At 42.9% G+C, this 21,275-nt stretch overlaps 1 protein-coding gene across 1 annotated transcript in view; it reads left to right on the top strand.

Annotated features, from left to right (window-relative positions):
- Window positions 1-20,226, top strand: part of LOC148026987 (integral membrane protein (Protein of unknown function DUF92, transmembrane)) — a 30,997-nt gene extending 10,771 nt beyond the window's left edge. The window contains exons 4-6 of the mRNA XM_087691528.1: window positions 19,479-19,727; window positions 19,808-19,939; window positions 20,029-20,226. Coding sequence (XP_087547654.1) covers window positions 19,479-19,727; window positions 19,808-19,939 — 381 coding nt within the window. The 3' untranslated portion in view covers window positions 20,029-20,226. The remainder of the gene's footprint in view (window positions 1-19,478; window positions 19,728-19,807; window positions 19,940-20,028) is intronic.
- The last annotated feature ends 1,049 nt before the right edge of the window (window positions 20,227-21,275 follow it).

The following is a 21,275-nucleotide window of genomic DNA, read 5'->3' as shown; positions in this document are numbered from 1 at the left end:
GATACCCTTTCTTGTTGATACCAGAGCTCTTGGAACGCCTTGGAAAAGCCAAGATCTTCACAAAGATTGATCTATGAGGGGCTTACAATCTTGTATGGATCAAAGGAGATGAATGGAAGGCAGCCTTCTATACAAGGTATGGCCGATTTGAGTATGTTGTTATGCCATTCGGTCTCACCAATGCTCATGCAGTGTTTCAACATATGATGAATGATATCTTCCGAGAGTATCTAGATGATTTTGTAGTTATATACTTGGATGATATCTTGATATTCTCAAAATATCCAAAGAAGCATGAGCACCATGTAAAATTAGTTTTGGAAAAGCTCAGAGAAAAAGGACTATATGTAAAACTTGAGAAGTGTTTTTTCCATCAGACAGAAATGGAATTCTTGGGATACAATGTTTTCCAAAGAGGAATCTTTATGGACCCCAAGAAGATCGAGACTATTTTTGACTGGGAGACATCCACATGTATCCGCGACATCCAATGTTTCCTTGGCTTTGTCAACTTCTACAGGATATTTATCAAGGATTACTCAGAGATAGTTACACCACTCACCAGACTCACAGGAAACTAAAAGCTCTCATGGACCCCAGAAGCTGAGAAGGCCTTTCAAACCTTGAAGACCGCTTTCACCACTGCCCCAATCCTAGTCCACCCAGATCCTACTAAGCCATTTTTCTTAGAGACCGATACATCAAACTAAGGCAGCCATGTTGTTCTAGCATGGAGATGATGGCCATATGCATCGAGTGGCATTTCACTCAAGGAAGTTTTCCCCTCTAGAGATAAACTATGAGATCCATGACAAAGAACTCTTGGCCATTGTAGATGCCTTTGATACTTGGTGTCATCATCTAGAGGATGTAGCCCATAAAGTTATTGCCTATACAGATCACAAAAATCTAAAATATTTTATGACAATCTGCATCCTCAATCGAAGATAATCCTGTTGGAGTAACTTCTTATCTAGGTTTGACTTTGTCATCACCTATCACCTAGGACGTCAACAATGCCGATCAGATGCTATCAAGAAGATCCTACTTGGCACCTAAGAAGGGAGAAGAAGCTTTTGATCAACAACGAGCAATACTGCTCAAGCCAGAGCATCTCCGGCTAGCAACCATTTCGAGTTGTCACCAAGATGACCCTACCTTGATCCAGTTAATCCATGAAGCCTTGCCGCACGATGATTTGGCTAACAATGTCAAGAGAAAAAATTAAGAGTGAAAAGTAAATGAAGTTTGTGAGTTTCAAGAACTAATGGATTGTTATATTATAAGGATCTACTTTACATTCCTCCAAGAAAGCCGAGACTCTAGGTACTCTATCAATGCCATGACACCCTAGCAATAGGACACTTTGGAGTTAATAAGACCTTCAAGCTTATTTCAAGAGATTTTTGGTGGCCCCAAATGTGAAAAGAAGTTTAAAAATATATAAAATCATGTGATACTTGCAATAGGGCCAAGGTACCTCGTCACAAACCACATGGTCCCTTGTAACCCTTGCCTATTCGAGCATGACCCTGGTCTTCTCTGTCCATGGATCTCATAACAGAGATTTCCAAATCAGACAAATATGGCTTTGTTTTTGTTGTGGTAGATAGGTTCACAAAAAAGGCACATTTCATTTCTACCACTAAGATCATCACAGGTGTAACTATCGCTAGACTCTTCCATAGATACATTTTCAGATTACATGGACTCCCAAACAACATCATCAGCGATCGGGGTCCCCAATTCATATCTAGTTTTTGGAAGAGCCTTTGTAACCTCGTTGGAGTCCAAGTTAAGTTATCCACAACCACAGAGACTGATGGTCAAACAGAATGGGTGAATCAAGTCTTGGAACAATATCTCTGTTGCACCATCAGTTGCCATCAAAATGATTGGATTGAGCTCTTGCCCTTTGCAGAGTTTGCTTATAATAATAGTATCCATGCATCTACCAAGCAAACTCCTTTCTTTGCAAACTATGGCCAGCATCCAAGGATGGATGTTTATCTCTCCAATCAAGTAAAGAACCTTGCCGCCCGAGATAAAGCTCCGAGTTAAAGCTCAACACCTAGCAGATATACACTAAAAGCTCAAGCAACAAATCCAAAAGGCTTAGAATCAGTACAAGCACTATGTGGACCAGAATTGTTTTCAACATCCAATATATAAAGTTGGTGATAAAGTCTAGTTACTCAGGCCTAACCTCCAGACAACAAGGCCCTCTACTAAGCTGGACTACTAGAGACTTGGGTCCTTCACTATCGTAGCCCAAATCAATCCAGGTGCTTGTTGACTCCAATGTCCCAGCACTATGAAGATCCACCCAGTCTTCCATGTTTCCTTGCTTGAGCCATACCATAGCTCACCAGGGGAGAGATCTAACCTTCCATCACCTGTCTAGATTGAAGATCATGAAGAATTTGAGGTCAAGCATGTCTTAGACTTAAGGATCTTCTGAGGTCGATTGGAATACCTTGTTCACTGGAAAGGATATAACATCAATGATCGCACTTGGAAACCTACAGAATATCTCTAAAGAGTACCTCTCAAAGTTAAAGAATTTTACAAGAGGAATCCAATGAAACTTGGATCAAATCACCAAGCCGCTTCTTGTGGAATTCGTCGCTAGAGAATGAGGTGATGTCACATACATGCCATGATTAAGTGTACGGATTACTTCTTGCTCATGCCACATAAATCCACACTCCATGAACAAGACATCCTTGAGCCAACGATGCAAACCCATCCTTGCCACATAGAACCTTCTAGAAGATATGCCGTGTCATCGCTTGCATCATCGATGATATCATCATGGAACATTCTAGAAGATCTTTAGCTGCTCCCCAACACCTCCTTTTAGTGCCAAATTCCAATGCCAGTCTTGGGAGCTCAAGGAGTCGGGACCTCCAAGTAAGCAACTTCGAGTTCTAGTTCTTGTTCTTGTCTAGTCATAGTAGTTTTGTCTTTCATTATACTCTTGTTGTCTTATCACCTTGTAATCTCGCAGTATGAGATCTCATCTAGTACTGTCTTGTATCTTGTTCAACCCCATCCGAGGGAGATCTTGTAATTCTGATATCTCGTATCCATACCTACGGTCCGGGTTGTGGGATGTTTCATATCCTATCGAGTCCTGTTGTCTATACCTAGGTCCTGGGTTGTTGGATTTTTCGTATCTTGTTGAGTTGTCATTGTATCTTGTGCCCTGACGTGGGATTATCTTGTAATCAGAATTCTTGTAACAAATCTTGCATCTAGTCTAGTCTCTTGAGCATAGTCTAGTGCTTTCATAACATGGTCTTCCCAAGGGAGGCGACGCCCATAGGTCTGCAAAGGTCGGTGTGTACCAACTCAAGCGGTGTAGAAGCCCTTTGAATGGCAATCTATGGATGTGGCTACCTATGCTGCTTATCCCTCAAACGGCTAGGGCACAAAGTATGAATAGGAGGAAAATGAGAAAGTCCCTCCACCGAATTTTTTTGAGAAGCTCATCGGATAGTATCAAAGTTTAGATGACCATAAGGAGTATGCCAAAGTAGCCCAAGCTCATGGGAAGACCTTGTGGCTAAGGCTATGAGCATGTAAAGCCATCCTCCTCAGATCCTGTCCAAAGAATGACATGTAGAATCATCCTCCATTGTCACTGCATCTTGAGTAAAGACCATGCGGATACCAAGCTACGTAAGACCAAAACAAATAAGAGGTTAAAAACCTAAATCTGGCCGATACATAGAGAACTTTGGTCAAAGAAGACAAGTAATAAAGGAATAGTCCACACTCCTCAAACGAGAACTGTAGAGTTGTCATCAATGGTGACACTGTTTCCTTTGGCAGTCATATCTTGAAGCCAATCCTATCTGTAGGTCATGTCAGGAGGCTCCACTATCCATGAGCCAAGGCTTCTCTTGAGCAGAAGAAGTAAGAGCTATATCTTCCTCGACAAATATATACACAAAGATAGTCTTTGTTGTAGCGGGGGTGGCCTTCGTATCCTTTGAATCCTTCTCCTTTAGCTTCAAACAGGGGTACATTTGCCAACACTTCTCTTCGGGATGAGTACTCTTCCCACAGTGTGGGTACTTAGGCTGCTGCTTCTTATTCTCATCTTTCTTGTTCTCTTGCTTCTTGTCCTCGGCTTGCGCCGCCGCCTTCTTTCCTCCCCGTGTACTTGCAATAAATGTCTTGGTGGAGCTAGAATCATTGGCTCCAATCTCTTTGAGTCGTTTTTCATGCTTCAAGACAAGCAGTGAAAGCTCCTCCCATAAGAGTGTCTCGTGGGTCCTTGATGTGATAAGGGTGGCATGGAAAACATTGAATTGAGGAAATGGCATCTGAGTCAAAAGGATTATAGCCGAGGAAATGGTCCGGACCAAGAGAGGCAAGCTTATCCCTCATGGATGTCCCCCATCTTTTGTGCTCCTTCATAGAGGAGTCATCAAGATTGAGCATCTGCAACTTCTTCTCAAGGAAAATCTTGTGGACAAATGTTTTGTGTTGATATAAAGATGCAAGCTTCTTCTACACTTCAGCCGTGGTCTTCAATTTGCGAATATACACAAGGATAGAATCATGCGAACTCATAGAGAGAAAGGATTTAGTCCAAGAGTTGAGTTGATCCCACAAGGCTGCTTAGTTCGTAGAAGTCCCATTTGTGGGATCCTCCTTGGGACGAGGAATAGAATAAAAAACAAGAGCCCAAAGATTGAAGGTGTCGGGTATGCACTCCACCTTACAGGACCATAATGAATAGTTGGAACCATTGAGTTTGTCTTCTTTAGGTAATGAAGGTAAGACAAGCACGTGCATTGAGAGTATCAAGGATGGCATCTTTACTTCCGAGGAAGTCCTCTTTGACAAATGAATAGAAGAGGGACGGGTGCAAATGGAAGTCTCCTCCTGCCAACGACAATTGCGTCTCTGCTCAGAGGAGTGTGTGGAAAGAAGCTCCTCCTTTGAGTCATCAAAGCCTATAAACTGATAAGACATCTTCGATCTTGCAATCACTCAAAAAGCTGTGTTTGGATGGAAACAACACGGAAAAATAGAAGATAGTTAACTATAATGTTTGTAGATTTGATGTCTGTCCGCAGAAACTTGTTGCATGCCACCTGTCACAAGGATGTGAAATTTTGAGATGCTTTAATCTTGCTGACAACATTTGATTAAGTTATTAATCAAATGTGCAAGGTTGTTTAAGCACATGTGCATTGTAGTTATTTCATGGTAACGGGGCAAGGACCCTTAGGATATAGTGGGTGTCAAAGGCAAAAGTTGTGATTAGTTATGCTAGTTGGGCTTTAGGGGTTAGTTGGTATCAGTTTTGACCTTGAGATAGTTATTTGGCCAATAAGTGTGAGTGGTGATACTAGGGATTAGCATTAATTAATTAATTAATGCTAGTTTAAGGTTCAACAAAGGTTGACCACTCCAGGTTGCAAATGGCCTAGCCGATTTAATTATGGATGGACATATTTGTTAAGAAGACTTCTAGGGTTTGCACCGAGGACACACAGAGTGTACGACCACGACAGAAACACAAAGACACAGACACAGACACAGAGGGCAAAACTCAAACCCTAAACGCAAAACTCAAAACTCAAACACAAGCAGAAGAAGGGAGAGAGAGAACACAACTCTAAAGTGAATGAATGTTGTAAATGAATGTAAGAGTGTATAGTGTGATCAAGGGTAGAGCAATGTCGGAGTGTGACGTCCACCGAAGACGGATCCCAAGTTTGTGACCACCAGTCGGAGTGTAGGACTGCTGAATAGTGAATGGCAGCAGGCTGGTCACCAAAACGCAGCAGTCTGGAGGCTGTAAACTGGTAAACGCAGCAGTGTACCACCAATCGGGGGCTGGAAACTGTGCACAGTCTGCTGTAAACAGCAGGCTGAAACAGAGTTTGAGAGTGTCAGGGCCTGCAATGCTGAAAATGCAGGCTCGCTGACCTTGGAGATGATGGACAGCAGACTGAACAACAGTCTGGGATAGTTTGGAGCAGTTGCCAGCAGTTGAGAGTTGTCGGCTACAGCAATGGATAGGCTGAAGATGATGTGGCTGTAGTCGATGATGGCTGGACAGCAGATGGAGGCGGGCTGTAGGCTGGAAACTGGGCGCCAACAGCAGCAGAGGGTGTGTGGGCTGTTGTAATATGCAAAACAAGGATGATGGTTAAATGGGGGCAGCCTGTCTATATATAGATGTGGAAGGGCGTCCCAAAAATTAGGGTTTCCACTAAACTTTCTCGAACCGCTTCCCTTTTTAGGGTTTCCATTGAACTCTCTCGAACCGCTCTCCATTTTAGGGTTTTACTCTAAAAGAGCATTTTTAGTGTGTTTTGGGGCTTTTAAGAGGCTAATCAACAGGTAATGCATATTTTAGCTCAACACCCCCTCTCAGGCCCAAAATTGAGCCGAAAGGTTAGGCCAGCCATTGTGATGTTGATGTATCCCAAGGCGTCCCATCCCAAAGCAGCCAAGGCATCGGACAAAGGGTACACGTCGGCTGCCTAGTGGCCTACCAAAACTACAGAGGTGAAGGTTATCTTACCAAGGGAATCCAAGTAGTCACCCTAGAGAGGACAGGGCATCGGACAAAGGGTGCATGTCGGCTGCCCAGTGGCCTACCAAGCCCTACAAAGGCGGGTGGAACCACATGGAACTTTTGTGTGTGTGTGTGTGTTTTTTTTTTTTTTTGAATAAGTGTGGTAAATTTTATGGGATGTGGCCGATTGAGAAATAGTGACCCAGAAGATGAGAGTAGGGAGGATACATCCAACACATCACAAAATAGTACAAGCTAACCCATCCACTCAGGGTATCGATGACGAGGAAAAAGTAGGTGATGAGGTATCCATGTGATGAAGAAGGATGGTGGTGTGGTAACAACAGTTGCCGGTGGAAACAACTTAGGATCCGCTCAAGTGGTGCTCTGCACAATGAGATGCAAAGTATGCTACATGCTGAAGAATGCTCATGCAGCAGGTGCCACTTAGACAGTGTCCCTTATGGGGAAATTGTTCACTTGCCCAAGCGCCCCAGTACAAAGATGATGAAATCATGCAATGCAAAGGGTAAGGTACAACAGGGGGGAGAAGCCGATGTCGAAGATAAAGTGCTGAAGCTTGTAGAATACCAAGAAGGGTAGGAACCCTCTCTCAACCTGGATGTAGATGCCGAAGAAGGAAGAGGAGCTTGATGTCGGTCTTCGTGTGGTGCCGAGAACCATAAGGAATGAAGAGGAGGAGGAAGTATCCCAGCTGGAAGAGCTAGGTAGAAGTCACTGCCATGATAGCATCAAGAGAGATACTGTATGATCTGCCTCGGGAGGGGAAGCCTCCATGCTGATAGAAGAGTAAAACTCCAAGGATGACGAAACCATGAAGGAACGACACACATCCCAAGTCTCCAACCTAGGTAGGATTGGGCAAACTTGCATGTTAGCCCTACACTGAAAACAAAATCTATAAAGGAGGTCAAAGTCTGCAATCACAGAGGTTAGTAGTGAGATATTCCAAAAAAAAAACAAAACTAAAATGAAAAGCTAATTGAATGAACAAGTGCAAAGATGCAAATGTGTATGTGTGTGTGAGTAAATGCAGTGGAAGACTTAAAATGTAGAGATAAAAGTCCTATGGGCACGACTCTAAGAGTGCGAAAAATGAATGCTAGACTAACCTAGGGTATCCGAAAGGACCTAGAGACATGCTAGTCTAAGAAGGTGGCCACCATCCCAAGGGAACGCCTTATGAGGTGGGGAGGAAGGTGAGATAGATACATAAAGTGGAACGGGATCGGAACCTGTAGACCAATTAACCAATCCTTCAGGAGTAGAGAAGGGTGGTCGTTGAGGCTGTCTGGGTGCCACATGTCCAGCAGTCGCTGTGGGGGCTGGAGGGGCAGATGGGGCAGTAGCGGAAGGCGCAGTCCCATTGGACTGTGAAGTCGCAGCGGTCTGCTGAGGCTTTTTAGGTGGAAGACCTTGGGCCTTGGAGCGACACTCCTCATCCACATGGCTTGCTCTCTGGCAGAGTGTGCAAAACCGGTTTTTCTTAGGGAGTTGCTGCTAGATAGATCTTTGGTTCCATCGGAGGAAGAGGAGTCACCCTTTGATTGGCTTGCCTTCGCATCTAGCGAGTTCTTGCCACTGGTGGTTTTCCCTCCCGAAGAAGAAGCAACCAACCCCCTCTGCTCTGAATAAGGCTGTGATGAGGATTTCTTGTGGACTTGATCATGCAACCTTGCGTAACGCAAGAACTGGCACTTAAACTCGTAGAAGGTTGGCAATAGAGGTTGGGAGATGATGTGTTGAATGAAATTGAAGTATTTTGCGGGCAACTTATTCAAGAAGAATGTAACCTGATCGTCATCTGACTTTGGAGAGCTAGTAGTGGCGAACTCACAGCCAGCTTGACTTTCAGATCATCCCCTTTCTTAAGAGAGAACTCTTGAAGCTCAAAGTCGAGATTGATGCACCGAGTACGATCACAAGCCGCATAGTGGTCGAGAAGGTGACTCCAACGCTTTGACGTGAGCGGGAAGTGCTGCAACTGAGAGTGAAACTCAAGAAGCAATCCTTGCATCAGCTCAACATTGGTTGTAGCATTGTAGACTCTCCATTGACGGATGTAGTCAGGGTGAGCTAGTCGAGGGTCCGGCATAGGCTCTAGACCAATGACGAGGTCCCAAAGACCCTGAGACTCAAGCACTTGTTGCATGAAATTCGACCAAGTAGTGAAATTTGACCCGTTAAAACATGTCTTATCCGTGAAGGCATTCTTGACCGTTGCAACAGGAGTGATAGTGCTCGGAGATGGATAGTGTGAAAAAGTGTAATGGGGGTAGGATGGGGGAGTGGAGTACACTTGGGAATGGGCCCCAGAGTGCCCACTAGGCATGTGGGTAGTGTGCAAGGTGGATTTATAGGTAGGCTGACTAAGCATGGGCATGGTAGCCACATGAGGAACCCAAGCAGGTGGGATTGGAACATGGGGAGCAGAAGATGGGAATCCCTGCGTAGGTGTAACCCAAGGAGAGCGTGAAGACGTACCATAAGCTGAGGATGGAAACCCCTACGTATGAGTGGTCATGGGAGATGTGAAGCTGGGGATAGTGAGGGGGATGCCCATCACAGTCGACCCAGGAGTGATGGGTGTGTTCATTTGCTGAAAGGTGAGAGGCATTGTGTTAAAGGGTGGCATTCCCCCTAACGAAGTACCATGGTACAAAGAGGTAGAGAATGGGGTGGAGAAGGTGTAGGAGTCGATGAGGCTTGGAGATAGAGGTAGACAGACCTTACGCTTTGAGAGAGACAGAGAGAGTGCGAGTAAGCAGAGTAGAGAGTGAACACGTTTTTCGGTACAATGACGGGTGTACCACTTTAGGTTTTAGATAGATATATATATATGAAAGTACAATGTGCTAAGGGTGTGTTCACATCCGTGTACATATAAAAGGCACGATGGCCCTTTATTCCCAACAATCTCCCATCTAAAGGCAATGTGCCTTAAGAGGAGAAAAGAATCAACTAAGTCAAAGTATGTACAAAGTTGAAATAAATATATCTATCCTCTGCTGGAAGACCCTTCGTGAGAAGGTCTGCAGGATTATCATCTGTATGCACTTTGACAAGCTCAATGCTCTTACTGTCAAGTATATCTCTAATGAAGTGATATTTCACCTGTATGTGCAATGAAAGACAGGATTGTGTGCTAGCATGATAGCACTCTGACTAAGTGGCAGCTACATACTCTGCCTCTGTATTAGACAATGCAACACACTTTTGTAGCCTGGAGATCCAAGAGACCGCTCCTCCTATGAAAGTAAACACATACCCAGAAGTGACGAGCATAGTTTGCATCCGTAAAGCCAACAACAGATGCCTTCTGCTTTCCAAAGCAGATGCACAACTCCTTTGTGTCTTTGAGGTATCTCATAATACCTTTCACTGTATCCCAATGCTTCTTGCCAGGGGTTGCCATGTATGTGCTAACCACTCCCATTGCAAAAGCAATGTCAGGATGTATAGCAACCATAGCATACATCAAACTGCCAACAGCTGAAGCATATGGTATCTTGGCCATTTCGGCCTTCTCATCATTAGATGTAGGGCTATCCTCTGCACCGAGTTTCACATATGGAGGCAATGGAACCCCAATTGTTTTCCCCCCCCTCCATATTGAAATGCTGCAAAATTTTGGAGATATACTCCTGCTGAGATAGATAGAGTAAACCTTTAGATCTATCTCTGAGTATTCGCATGCCAAGAATGTGATTTGCATCACCCAGATCCTTCATGTCAAAGCTGCCATGAAGACTTTGCTTCAATGAATCCAAGGCATGTGTAACCCTAGATTTAGGTCATCAACATACAAAACCAAGATAATCAGGCTGTCATCTGCTGCCTTCTTGGTGTATAGGCAGTGATCCACTTGACTTCTATGAAAGCCTTGGGACTGCATGAATGTATCAAACTTATGATACCATTCTCTTGGTGCTTGTTTCAGCCCATACAAACTCCTTTTGAGTTTACAGACCATTTGTTCTTTCCCTTGTTCAACAAACCCTTCAGGCTGCTGCATATATATATTTTCATGCAGATCACCATGTAAAAACACAGTCTTTACATCCATCTTTACATCCATCTGTATGAGCTCCATATCCTCAACTGCAACCAAGCCCAAAATGGTTCTCAATGTAGTCATCTTGACTACAGGAGAGAAAATCTCATCAAAATCAATTTCATGCTCCTGCTTGTACCCCTTTGCAACCGATCTTTCTTTGTACTTTGGTGAGGAACCAGAAGTGACCTTCATTTTGTAAACCCATTTGCATGGAAGGGTTTTCTGCCCTTTAGGCAATTGCACTAAGTCCCAAGTGCCATTTTTATCAAGTGATTCCATTTCTGACAGCATGGCTTTATACCATTTCTTGCTATCCTGTCTGTCCATTGCTTCCTTGAAGCAAGTCGGTTCACCACAGTCTGTCAACATGACATACTTAGCCACATTAATTGCACCAGGAACAAATCTGTCAGGTTGTCTAGTAGCCCTAGACGATCTTCTAACCCAATGGTCATTGTTTGCTGGCTGTTCTTGCAAATTTCCATTTTCAGCATGCTGTCCTAGCATTTCAGCTTGCAAATCAGCATTAACAGCTTGCTGTCCTGGCTGTTCCTGCACATGTAATGGCTCATGTTCATGGGCAATAGCTTGCCACAAAATGCCTGAAAGGATTTGGACACATATTCCCTACCATTGTCAGAGCGAAGACACTTAAGTGTCTTATCTGTCTGATTTTCAGCCAATTCCAAGAAATTTTTAAACTTGTCAAGCACTTCATTCTCGCTATGAATAGGGTAAACCCATACTTTCCGTGTAGCATCATCAACAGGGGTGACAAAATATTTCTTTCCCCCTAAAGATAATCCTGGCATTTGACATACATCTGAATGTACTAACTCTAGAGGAGAAGATTTCAAAGAAAGAGACTTTTTGTGAGAAGTTTGTGCATGTTTGCCATAAATACAATGATCACATCGCTCAAAATCAGCATAACGAAGACAAGGCAAGTAACCCAAACGAGAAAGCACTTTCATTCCTGTTTGACTCATGTGTCCTAACCGGCCATGCCACAAAGAAACACTTGGCTGCTCGGTCACGGTAACAACATGGTCACGCACACTAGATACATGAAGTGGATACAACGTATCACTCTTGCAACCTGTGGCAATAACCCTAGATCCCTTACAGATCTTCCGTTTTCCATCACCGAAGGTGGTATGAAAACCATCATCATCTAGCTGCTCTGTGCTGATCAAGCTCTTCTTGAGCTGAGATACATGCCGTACATACTGAAGTGTAAAGATAGAGCCATGCTGAAACTGTAACTGCACACTGCCAATACTTGCAATCTCACATGCATAGTTGTCCCCAAGATGGACAACACCATGTCGACCCGCTATATATGCGGAAAACCACTCACGATGAGGGGTGACATGAAAAGAAGCACTTGAATCAAGAATCCAGGTATGCATGTCATTGTCTGTATCTGCAAGTAGAGCATGTGTACCAAAATGTGAAGAGACAAAGAGTATATCACTCCCACTGTCACTGTCATGAGTGACTACATTCACCTCTTCAATTTTTACACTGTTTTTCTTAGGCTGAATATCCTTTTTCTCTTCCTTGCAATCATCTGTCTTCTTGCCTTTTCCTTTCTCTTTCTTCCATTTGTAGCAGTCACGTTTAAAGTGACCCTTCTTGCCACAATGATGGCATTCAACATCTTTGCCACGTGATTTACTATGTTCCTTGCCATCATATTTGCCCTTTTGCTGTGATCTTTCCCTAGTATGCAAAGCACTGGAAGACTTGTTGGATGCATGGTTCTGCCGATTCATCTCTTCCATAAGTAGAGTACTCTCTACATCAGCATACAAAAGGATCACATTAGAATTGCTCATGGCAGTCTTGAATGTATCCCAACTCTCTGGTAGAGTGCAAAGCAAGAAAGTAGCCTTAAATTCCTCATCAATCATGAACTTCAAGGCAACCAACTGGCTGAAAATGGAGTTAAACTCACTTAAGTGAGTAGACATTGTTGTACCTTCTTTCATACGTAAATCTATAAGCTTTTTCAGCCAATACACTTTACTTGCAGCGCTCTTCTGTGCATACAGTTCTTCCAGTCTAGTCCATATAGCATATGCAGAATCCAAACCTTCAATGTCGAAGAGCAAGGCATCAGAAATTGATAGCTCTATGGTTGAGCGTGCAAGCTCATTCAACTCATCCCAGTCGTCCTGATCCATGTCCACAGGCTTTGCCCCTTTAGTTTTGATCGGCTTTGCCTGCTTCTTTTGTAACAGGATATTGTAGCACCGTTTTTGCCACACTGCAAAATTATGTGCACCTTCAAGCTTCTTTATATGCATCAAATTACTGCTGTCATTGCTGCCAGCCATGGTTTTCAGCTCAAAAGTGAACAAAAAACCAGTAAATGCAGGCCCAAATTGTCACCCAAGTGACCAAAGTACAAACAAATACCAATCAGCAATAAATGACCATGCAGAAATACAGATTTCAGATCTGTAATTCAGTTTTCAGAAGCACCAAACCAAGTGCTACAGCATTATCCAACAGATTACAGCTGTTCCAAAGGGCATGTGCATCACATTACATGAGAAATCCCAAAACTTCAGCTGCAATTTTTGTTATACGTGTACCCACGGTCATGAAATTTGACACGAACGGTCAAAAGCCCCAAAATTTTGTGCTCAAAAGCATCAAACACATTTGCATTTCCTCTGTCATGCATAGGGCTGTCCAATTTTGCCAAAATGAAGCAATTTCAGCAAAACCCCCAAATTCCACCAAGTGTTGATGTCCAATTTGTGCGGAATTCAACCTGCATGTACATAAAATGACCAAATGTTGCACAAATTTTGCCTAAATTGCAAAAGCCCCAAATTGCACGGGGTCCAATGTGCCTCAATGTCAAGAAATTTGGTTAATTTCAGCCCAATTTGTACATGTACATGAAAAGCCCCAAATGTCAGGGACAAAATGTCACAAATTCCTGCAATTTCTGAGATAATTTTTCTTGTCTTGCATCAAATGTCCCAAATCTGGGAAAAGCCCCAAATTTTTGGGCAAAATGTTGAGAAATTTCACTCAGATAAGCAAAATTTCAACAATTTTGGTGAAATCCCCAATTCAAATGCGCACAATGTCTGCAATTGTGACGCAGATGCCTCAATTTTCCACGAACAATACTCAATCTGGCAAAGCCCAAGCTTTCCGGGCCAAAATTGCACAAGGTTGATGTTTTGTGCTTGCACGCGAGAACCTCGGTTAGGGGAAGGAGTTTGAGATTTTTTTTTTTTTTTTTTTTTTTGGGGTGAAAAAAAAGGTTTGAACAACAGGTCCGTTGACTCATCAGGCCTCCCCATTGCACGCTTGACCGATGGCCCCATCACGCGTTGCGCCCCGTCAGGTCTCCTTGCCCACTGGCGTCGCGCGTTGACTGCTGCCCACTATCGCCTGTCAGTTGCAGCTGCCTTGGTCCACGTTGGACCTCGACCAGTCGCAGCCCGCTATTGCCCGTGCAGTCGACTATTACCCGCCAGCGATTCCTACTCGCCCTGCCTCTTACCGGCTCCTCGGCGACACCTCTCAACAGCAGTGAGCCATTGGCTCTGATACCAGTTTGTAGGAGTCGATGAGGCTTGGAGATAGAGGTAGATGGACCTTACACTCTGAGAGAGAGACAGAGAGAGTGCAAGTAAGCAGAGTAGAGAGTGAACACGTTTTTCGGTACAATGACGAATGTACCACTTTAGGCTTTAGATAGATATATGTATGAAAGTACAATGTGCTAAGGCTGTGTTCAGACCCGTGCACATATAAAAGGCACGATGGCCCTTTATTCCCAACAGAAGGAAAAGGTGCTAGGAGCGGAGATGGAAGATCCAATCTCTAGGGTGTGTGATGTAAATGTGGAGTATAATCCAAGATTTTGGAAAGATGATGAGAGATGATCAAGGTGTGATATAAAAGAGGGTGGGATGGGAGGGAAGTGAGAAGTGTGTGTGATATGCTCAAATGAAATAGAAGAAGTAGATGCACTTGAATTTTGTCTGCTTCGTGAGCCCCCTCTATTGAAGTTCACATATGCAAAGCCATTCAGATCCTGTACCTCAAAAGAAGAAACAGGCGAGGGTTTTTATTCATGCAACACAAAAGAATTGTACAAACCTGACATTGGACCTGACGGAGATGATGAAGATGGATCGCCAGACGTTCCTAATGCCGTATGTCCTCCATGATCGGAGAGGTGGCCAGCCTCACCAACCGGTCCGAATGTGGTAGCAGAACTGGTAGGAGGGGTGTAAACATCACTGTACTTGTTGTGATAGTACTCCCAAAGTCCTCCTCTGTCATGTTAGTGAAATCTGGTGAAGGTGGAGTGTCGCCCTCCTCACCGAGTCCATAATGCCGTCTCAGGGCCTCCAATGATGGAGAAGCCTGATAAGACATCATAGGAATGGAGAAGGTGTCTGGGACATTGTGATTCAGTTAACGAGTCGTATTGTGTGCCTTGCACAAAGACTAGCTCTCAACAATATCCGCAGGATACTCTTTACAAGAGCACTGGCTCTGATACCATGTTAAGAAGACTGCTAGGGTTTGCACTGAGGACACAAAGAGTGTACGACCACGACAGAAACACACAGACACAGACACAGACGTAGAGGGCAAAACTTAAACCCTAAACGCAAAACTCAAAACTCAAACACAAACAGAAGAAGGGAGAGAGAGAACACAACTCTGAAGTGAATGAATGCTGTAAATGAATGTAAGAGTGTACAGTGTGCTCAAGGGCAGAGCAATGTCGGAGTGTGACGTCCATTGAAGACAGATCCCAAGTCTGTGACCACCAGTCGGAGTGTAGGAGTGTTGAATAGTGAATGGTAGCAGGCTGGTCACCAAAACGCAGCAGTCTGGAGGTTGGAAACTGGTGAATGCAGCAGTGTACCACCGATCGGGGGCTGGAAACTATGCACAATGTGCTGTAAACAGCAGGCTGAAACAGTGTTTGAGAGTGTCAGGGCCTGCAATGCTGAAAACGCAAACTGGTTGACCCTGGAGATGATGGACAGTAGGCTAAACAACAGTCTGGGACAGTTTGGAGTAGTTGCCAGCAGCTGAGAGCTGTCGCCTACAGCAATGGACAGGCTGAAGATGATGTGGCTGCAGTCGATGATGGCTGGACAGCAGATGGAGGCGGACTGCAGGTTGGAAACTGGGCGCCAACAGTAGCAGAGGGTGTGTGGGCCGGTGTAACCTGCAAAACAAGGATGATGGTTGAATGGGGGCAGCTTGTCTATTTATAGATGTGGAAGGACATCCCAAAAATTAGGGTTTCCACTAAACTTTCTTGAACCGCTCCCCGTTTTAGGGTTTCCACTGAACTCTCTCGAACCGCTCCCCGTTTTAGGGTTTTACTCTAAAAGAGTATTTTTAGTGTGTTTTGGGGCTGTTTAAGAGGCTAATCAGCAAGTAATGCATATTTTAGCTCAACGATATTTAATTTTGGATAGGGTCAGAAGGGCTGAAATTAATTTTCATGATTATTTAAATTTGAAAATTAATTAAATGACTAGATAATGTTGAAAAATGAGTTTAGAAGGCTACCACTTGGCAGAAATGCCCATGCAAACTAAGAAAACGTTTTTTGGGGGTTGGGTTTCAGCCATTCAGTCAATTTATAGCTTGGGAGAGGGAGAGAGAGAGAGCACTGTTGGTCCATTTTTTGATCAGAGAACAACAATTTACTACAGAAGACAGCCATTTGGGGGCCTCAACAAGCAGGGGATTGCAGAGAGTCACCTTCTAGGGGATGGCAACATTGTTGATTAGGGGATAGCATTTTGGAGGTCCTTGATAGTAGGTGACTGCATTAAATGCAAGTTGGACCAGGCAGCAAGTAGAATTTAGGGTTTTCTCACGAAGAAAATTAGATTTCTCTCATCTTGGCTTTCTCTCGCCTTCTCCAACCCATTCTCAAGAGATCTCAGCATTTCTCAGCTAAATTTGATGGACAATAGAGAGATCTCTGTTGTAAACTCTAAATTTATGCAAAAATTAGGGTTTAGTAGCCACCTTGGGACTTGTGCCAATAGGAGAAGGCATCATACACTAAAATTAGCACCTGAAATTTGTGGATTTGATAGGGATTTTAGATGCTAGACCATCATCCATTGTGAATTGGGGCAACATTTGGCTAGCTAGTGGTTCCATTTGTGCAATTCCTGGGTGAAAATCAGGAGGCAATTGCCCAAATTGCTTGATGATTATATGTACAGCAAGGGGCTTTAGGATCAACAAAGGAGATTGTGGAATCTCAACTTGTATTCAATCCATTAGCAATTAAAGTTAAAGAAGTGTTGAAAGGGGCGCCAGTTTTGGGGCCAATCGGGTGTTTATTGTTCAAGATTATTAAGGTAAATTGCACATTTCAATTCATGTTTATTTGCTGATTGCTGTAATTAAGTGCTTAATCAAGGAATTGCCACCCTTTCCAAGAAAGAAGGCTGGCTTTACCACTAGGGAGCTGTCGCCTAAACAAGAAGCAGTCGCCTACAGTAGGGAAATCATGTTTTTAGCAAAATGCAGGAAATAGGAGCCACATAATGCTTGCTAGATGCTATTGTTGTGTCCCAGATGTTGTTGCTTAGCCGCTTGGAGAAGTTGCCTGGCTGTCAGGAAGGTCGAATGGGCATTGGACCACTTCTAGGGGTTGTAAAGGTAGCAAACACAAGCTGAAAATCTGTGTTTTGAAGATTTGGGCTGCTCCTCCGTGATGAATGCTTGCTCCTCTGCAATAAATCTCCAAATTATGCATTCACTTAGGCGATGATACCTTGTGAGAGTGGGCAATGGAAGAGAAATGCGAACACACACACACACACACACACACACACACACAAAAGAATACTGCATTGACTGAAGAAGAATGCTGATACAATAGGGATAGATTGATCAGTCCTTGCATGCAGCCCATAGCATTAGTGAGGGCACTTGACCAGGCTGATGACGATGGTAGCACCAAGCATGCAGTGAAGAGTGTGCACCTGCAAATAGAAGACTGAAGATTGAAGGGTGTGTGTTTGCCAAGTGGGGGGTTAGGTTATAAATAGCCAAGAAACCCAAAATCTGGCCGGCCATGCACCAATAGGTGCTAAAAAACTGGCCGACCAACATTAAATGCTGGTCACACTATAGAAAATGCCAGAAAAACTAGGAAAGGCCCCGAAAAAATTTGAGATGACAACGACAATGTTTGGTAGGGAGAGGCAGACTCTGGAAAGCAGAAACTGGCCTAGGAATGCACACAAGAAGTTGACAATTGAAGAAAATGCACCTAAATTGCTAGAACTCCTCTATGTCTTTGTCAGACTTTGATAGGAGCTCACAACTAGGAGATGACAGATTGACATGATTAACATAGGCAAGCTAACAAGACTTGTATTAACAATATTAACAAGAAATATCCATCTTATTTTTGGGGGATAGCTCAAGCAAAGGACCCATTATTGATTTAAACACAAGGAAAATATTCTATCATAAGTATTTTAAAAATTTAATGGAGGAAAAGTTCCCCTCAATGCTCAAGTATGTCGATCACTTGCATCATTGGCACTAAGTTGTGGATGCTCAGCAGATCATTTCAAGTCAATGGGTCAAGGCATATGATCTGTAGGACTTTCAATGTGATGTCCAGGGCTTGTATTTGATGGTAGCATGCTCAGATTTTTAAAAAATCGGAAGAAATGGTATAATTGCCCCTTAGAAGCAAGGAGTTAACCTTAAATCTTTTAATTCCGAAGGTTTAACATGTTGACTCTCTGGGTGCGGTGACTAATGCACCGTCCTTGGATCTGCTGATGTGGTGCATTGACTGGATGAGTTGGAGGAGATGATACGTGTAGATGTTGATGCACAAACTACTTGATCTGATGTGTAATTGGTAACATTTGATTGGTAATCAATTGGTGGCACATTGCTAGTAAGTGGGATGTCCTATGTGAAGACATTAATACTTCATATCTCAATACATTTGGAAAGAGATGTTTGACATGTGAAATAGATTTTACTGTAATGGATGAAAATTTGCAGAAAATTCACATTTATCATGTGCAAACTTTAGAAAGTACAACATAGCAGAATGTAAGTTTATGAAGCACAGCTCTAGTGTTTAAGTTAGACTCTTCTGTCCAGGTACCATTATCGGTGCCCAACACTATTGTACTATTCTAGATGCCTTTTAGTTACAAAGGAAAACAAATTTAATGAATAATCAAATATGCAAATTGAATAGAAGCATACTAAGTTCTTTTTTTGTGGGATTGTTGACATTTGCCTAGAGTGCTTGTTTTAATTTGCTATTACAATAGGTACTGATTTAGGATGAGACTTATTGTAGGCAACTGGGCCTTTATACTGTACAAACTACTCGGTACTACTTTTATTTTGAGCCGGCTTACTGCTTTTGATTTCATTGGATGATGTCCCAACTGATTCACCAAATAGTTGCCTGTCCAGGTTCTGCTCTTTGCACTCATGGCCATAGCCATTTGTTCATTGAAAATGTAATCTCAAGCATCAAATTCCAAACAATTAAGAAATATTGGAGTTTTTTGAGTGGTGACAATTCCATCTTCCATGTGTACACTGTCCACTAAGCCATTCATGCCCTGTTGTCTTCAGACTAGCGTGTTCAAGCACATGTTCTGTACTAGTATAGAGCATTTGTTTTGCACTTGCATGTGTTATTTTGTTTTTCTTTGTTTCCTAACAGTACCCGGTTGTGTCTCCTTTCAGATTATTAACGTTGTCTTAAGGAGTGTTCGTGATGTTGGATTGGCAATATTTTCAAGTTCTTAGTGACTGACACTGCTATCTCTTTTGCAGCGTGTTCAGCGTGGTGTGAATGGGGCAGTCACTTTATCAGGCTTATTAGCAGCAACAGCTGGTGGAGCTTTCATAGGCTTCATATTTGCATCTTTTGGATTGCTCACGGCAAAATGTGCAGGGATACTGGGTGTGAAGCAGTGGCTAGCTCTTCCAGTGGGTGCCCTAGCAGGCCTTTTTGGGAGCTTATGTGATTCTCTGCTAGGTGCAACTGTTCAGTACAGTGGGTATTGTGCTGTAAGAAAGAAGGTGAGAGAACAATTTGTTTTTAAAAAGAACGTGAGGATTTTGAAATTTTCAGTGACTGAGCAGTTGCACTTGTTGAGCAGATTGTTGAGAAGCCAGGTCCAACTGTGAAAAGAGTAGCAGGGCAAGATATCCTTGATAACAATGGAGTAAATTTTGTATCTGTGTTGATTACAACTATAGCCACTGCTGCAGTTTTCTCATACATTTTTTAGGTATGCCTGATGGAACACACATAAGCAATCCATGATAATAGAGAACATGCTGATGGATTCTTCTTTCTCTAATGTTTTGTTGTGAACAGATGCTGGGGTCAAACTTGGTAATTGGTTCCTATCAACTGGACTTCTCCAAATAGAGGAAATTGTGTAATACTTCATTTCTCTATTTGAACAATATTAATAGACTGCCCAGCAAAGTCTGCTGTAAAATGAAATTTATGCATATGTATCAGGGCACCAATGTATCATTCTTGATGCAGTAAAGGCTTAAAGTTTTTGGGGATCCTGTTAGTTTTTCTGCAAATTTTTAGTGAGCTTTCAATCAAGAGGTAAAAGCTTGAATGAGGTAAATTACTCGATTAAAGCTGGTCGGAAAATTTCAATGACTAGTCACATGACATCACATACCATTAGAAGCGTTTCATTTATATACAGTAAACTTTCAAGCTAAATGAACTTAATTTTCCTTACCTATATACACATCTTTGCAAAAATCTAGGCACGTGTCCATGTTTTAGGAGTATTAGGCACTTACAGATATTTGTGCTGCTAGAGAAATGCAGCCTGGGATTTGAAACCCACCCACCTATGATGCTCAACCTATACTTCAACCAAAGGAAGCAATATTGAACAATGGGTTTGTTATTGCTTGTCCTTACATCCGTCATGTCTTGTTATAAACCAAGTCACTTAAGTCACGCTGATGGCCTAAGTAACCCAAGTGAGCAATGGTTGACATTGGCAAAAGTTGTATAAAGTTGTAGTGGAGAGGTACTTGTGGGTGGCTGGTGTCTATTTGGGTCTAGGTCATTAGTTGGGCCATTAAAATGTTGAGTTGGTGACATTGGAAACTAAGCATTAATTAGTTAATTAATGCTAGTCCTAGGCCAATTAATGTTTGGAACAATTCAATGTTCCATGGGGATTAGCACATTAAATGTGAATGGGCACTAGCTCATGCTTGGGTAGGGATGAATGAATAATTAATTAAGTTTTAAATTAATTAATTAATACTAAGATTTACATTCAAAAGGTTGCCAAGTGACAAACTTGCCCATGCAAGCTGAGAGAAGGTTGTTCGGGGGGTTGGTGGAGTGTGGAGGTAGCCTTTTGGAGATTGAGGAAGGAGTGATTGGATTAGCTTTGAGATGGGTGATAGTTGATTGCATAGAGCAATAGGGCAAAGTCATTATATTTCTTTCTTCACTTTAGTGAGAGATGACGATTGAAGAGGTGGGCTCGCAAATTACATTGGGGTTTTACTCCCCTTTTGAATTTGTTAGTGCCATTAGAATTGCCGTTAGAGCTCTCAATAGTTCTTAGTAGTTCT

Source organism: Lygodium microphyllum, chromosome 13, assembly GCF_053477565.2.
Source record: "Lygodium microphyllum isolate KBCC chromosome 13, Lygodium_microphyllum_v1.1.10, whole genome shotgun sequence".
NCBI classification, from domain to species: Eukaryota; Viridiplantae; Streptophyta; class Polypodiopsida; order Schizaeales; family Lygodiaceae; genus Lygodium; species Lygodium microphyllum.
The sequence above is the reverse complement of the archived record's forward strand: the minus strand, read 5'-3'. Positions and strand labels throughout refer to the sequence as shown.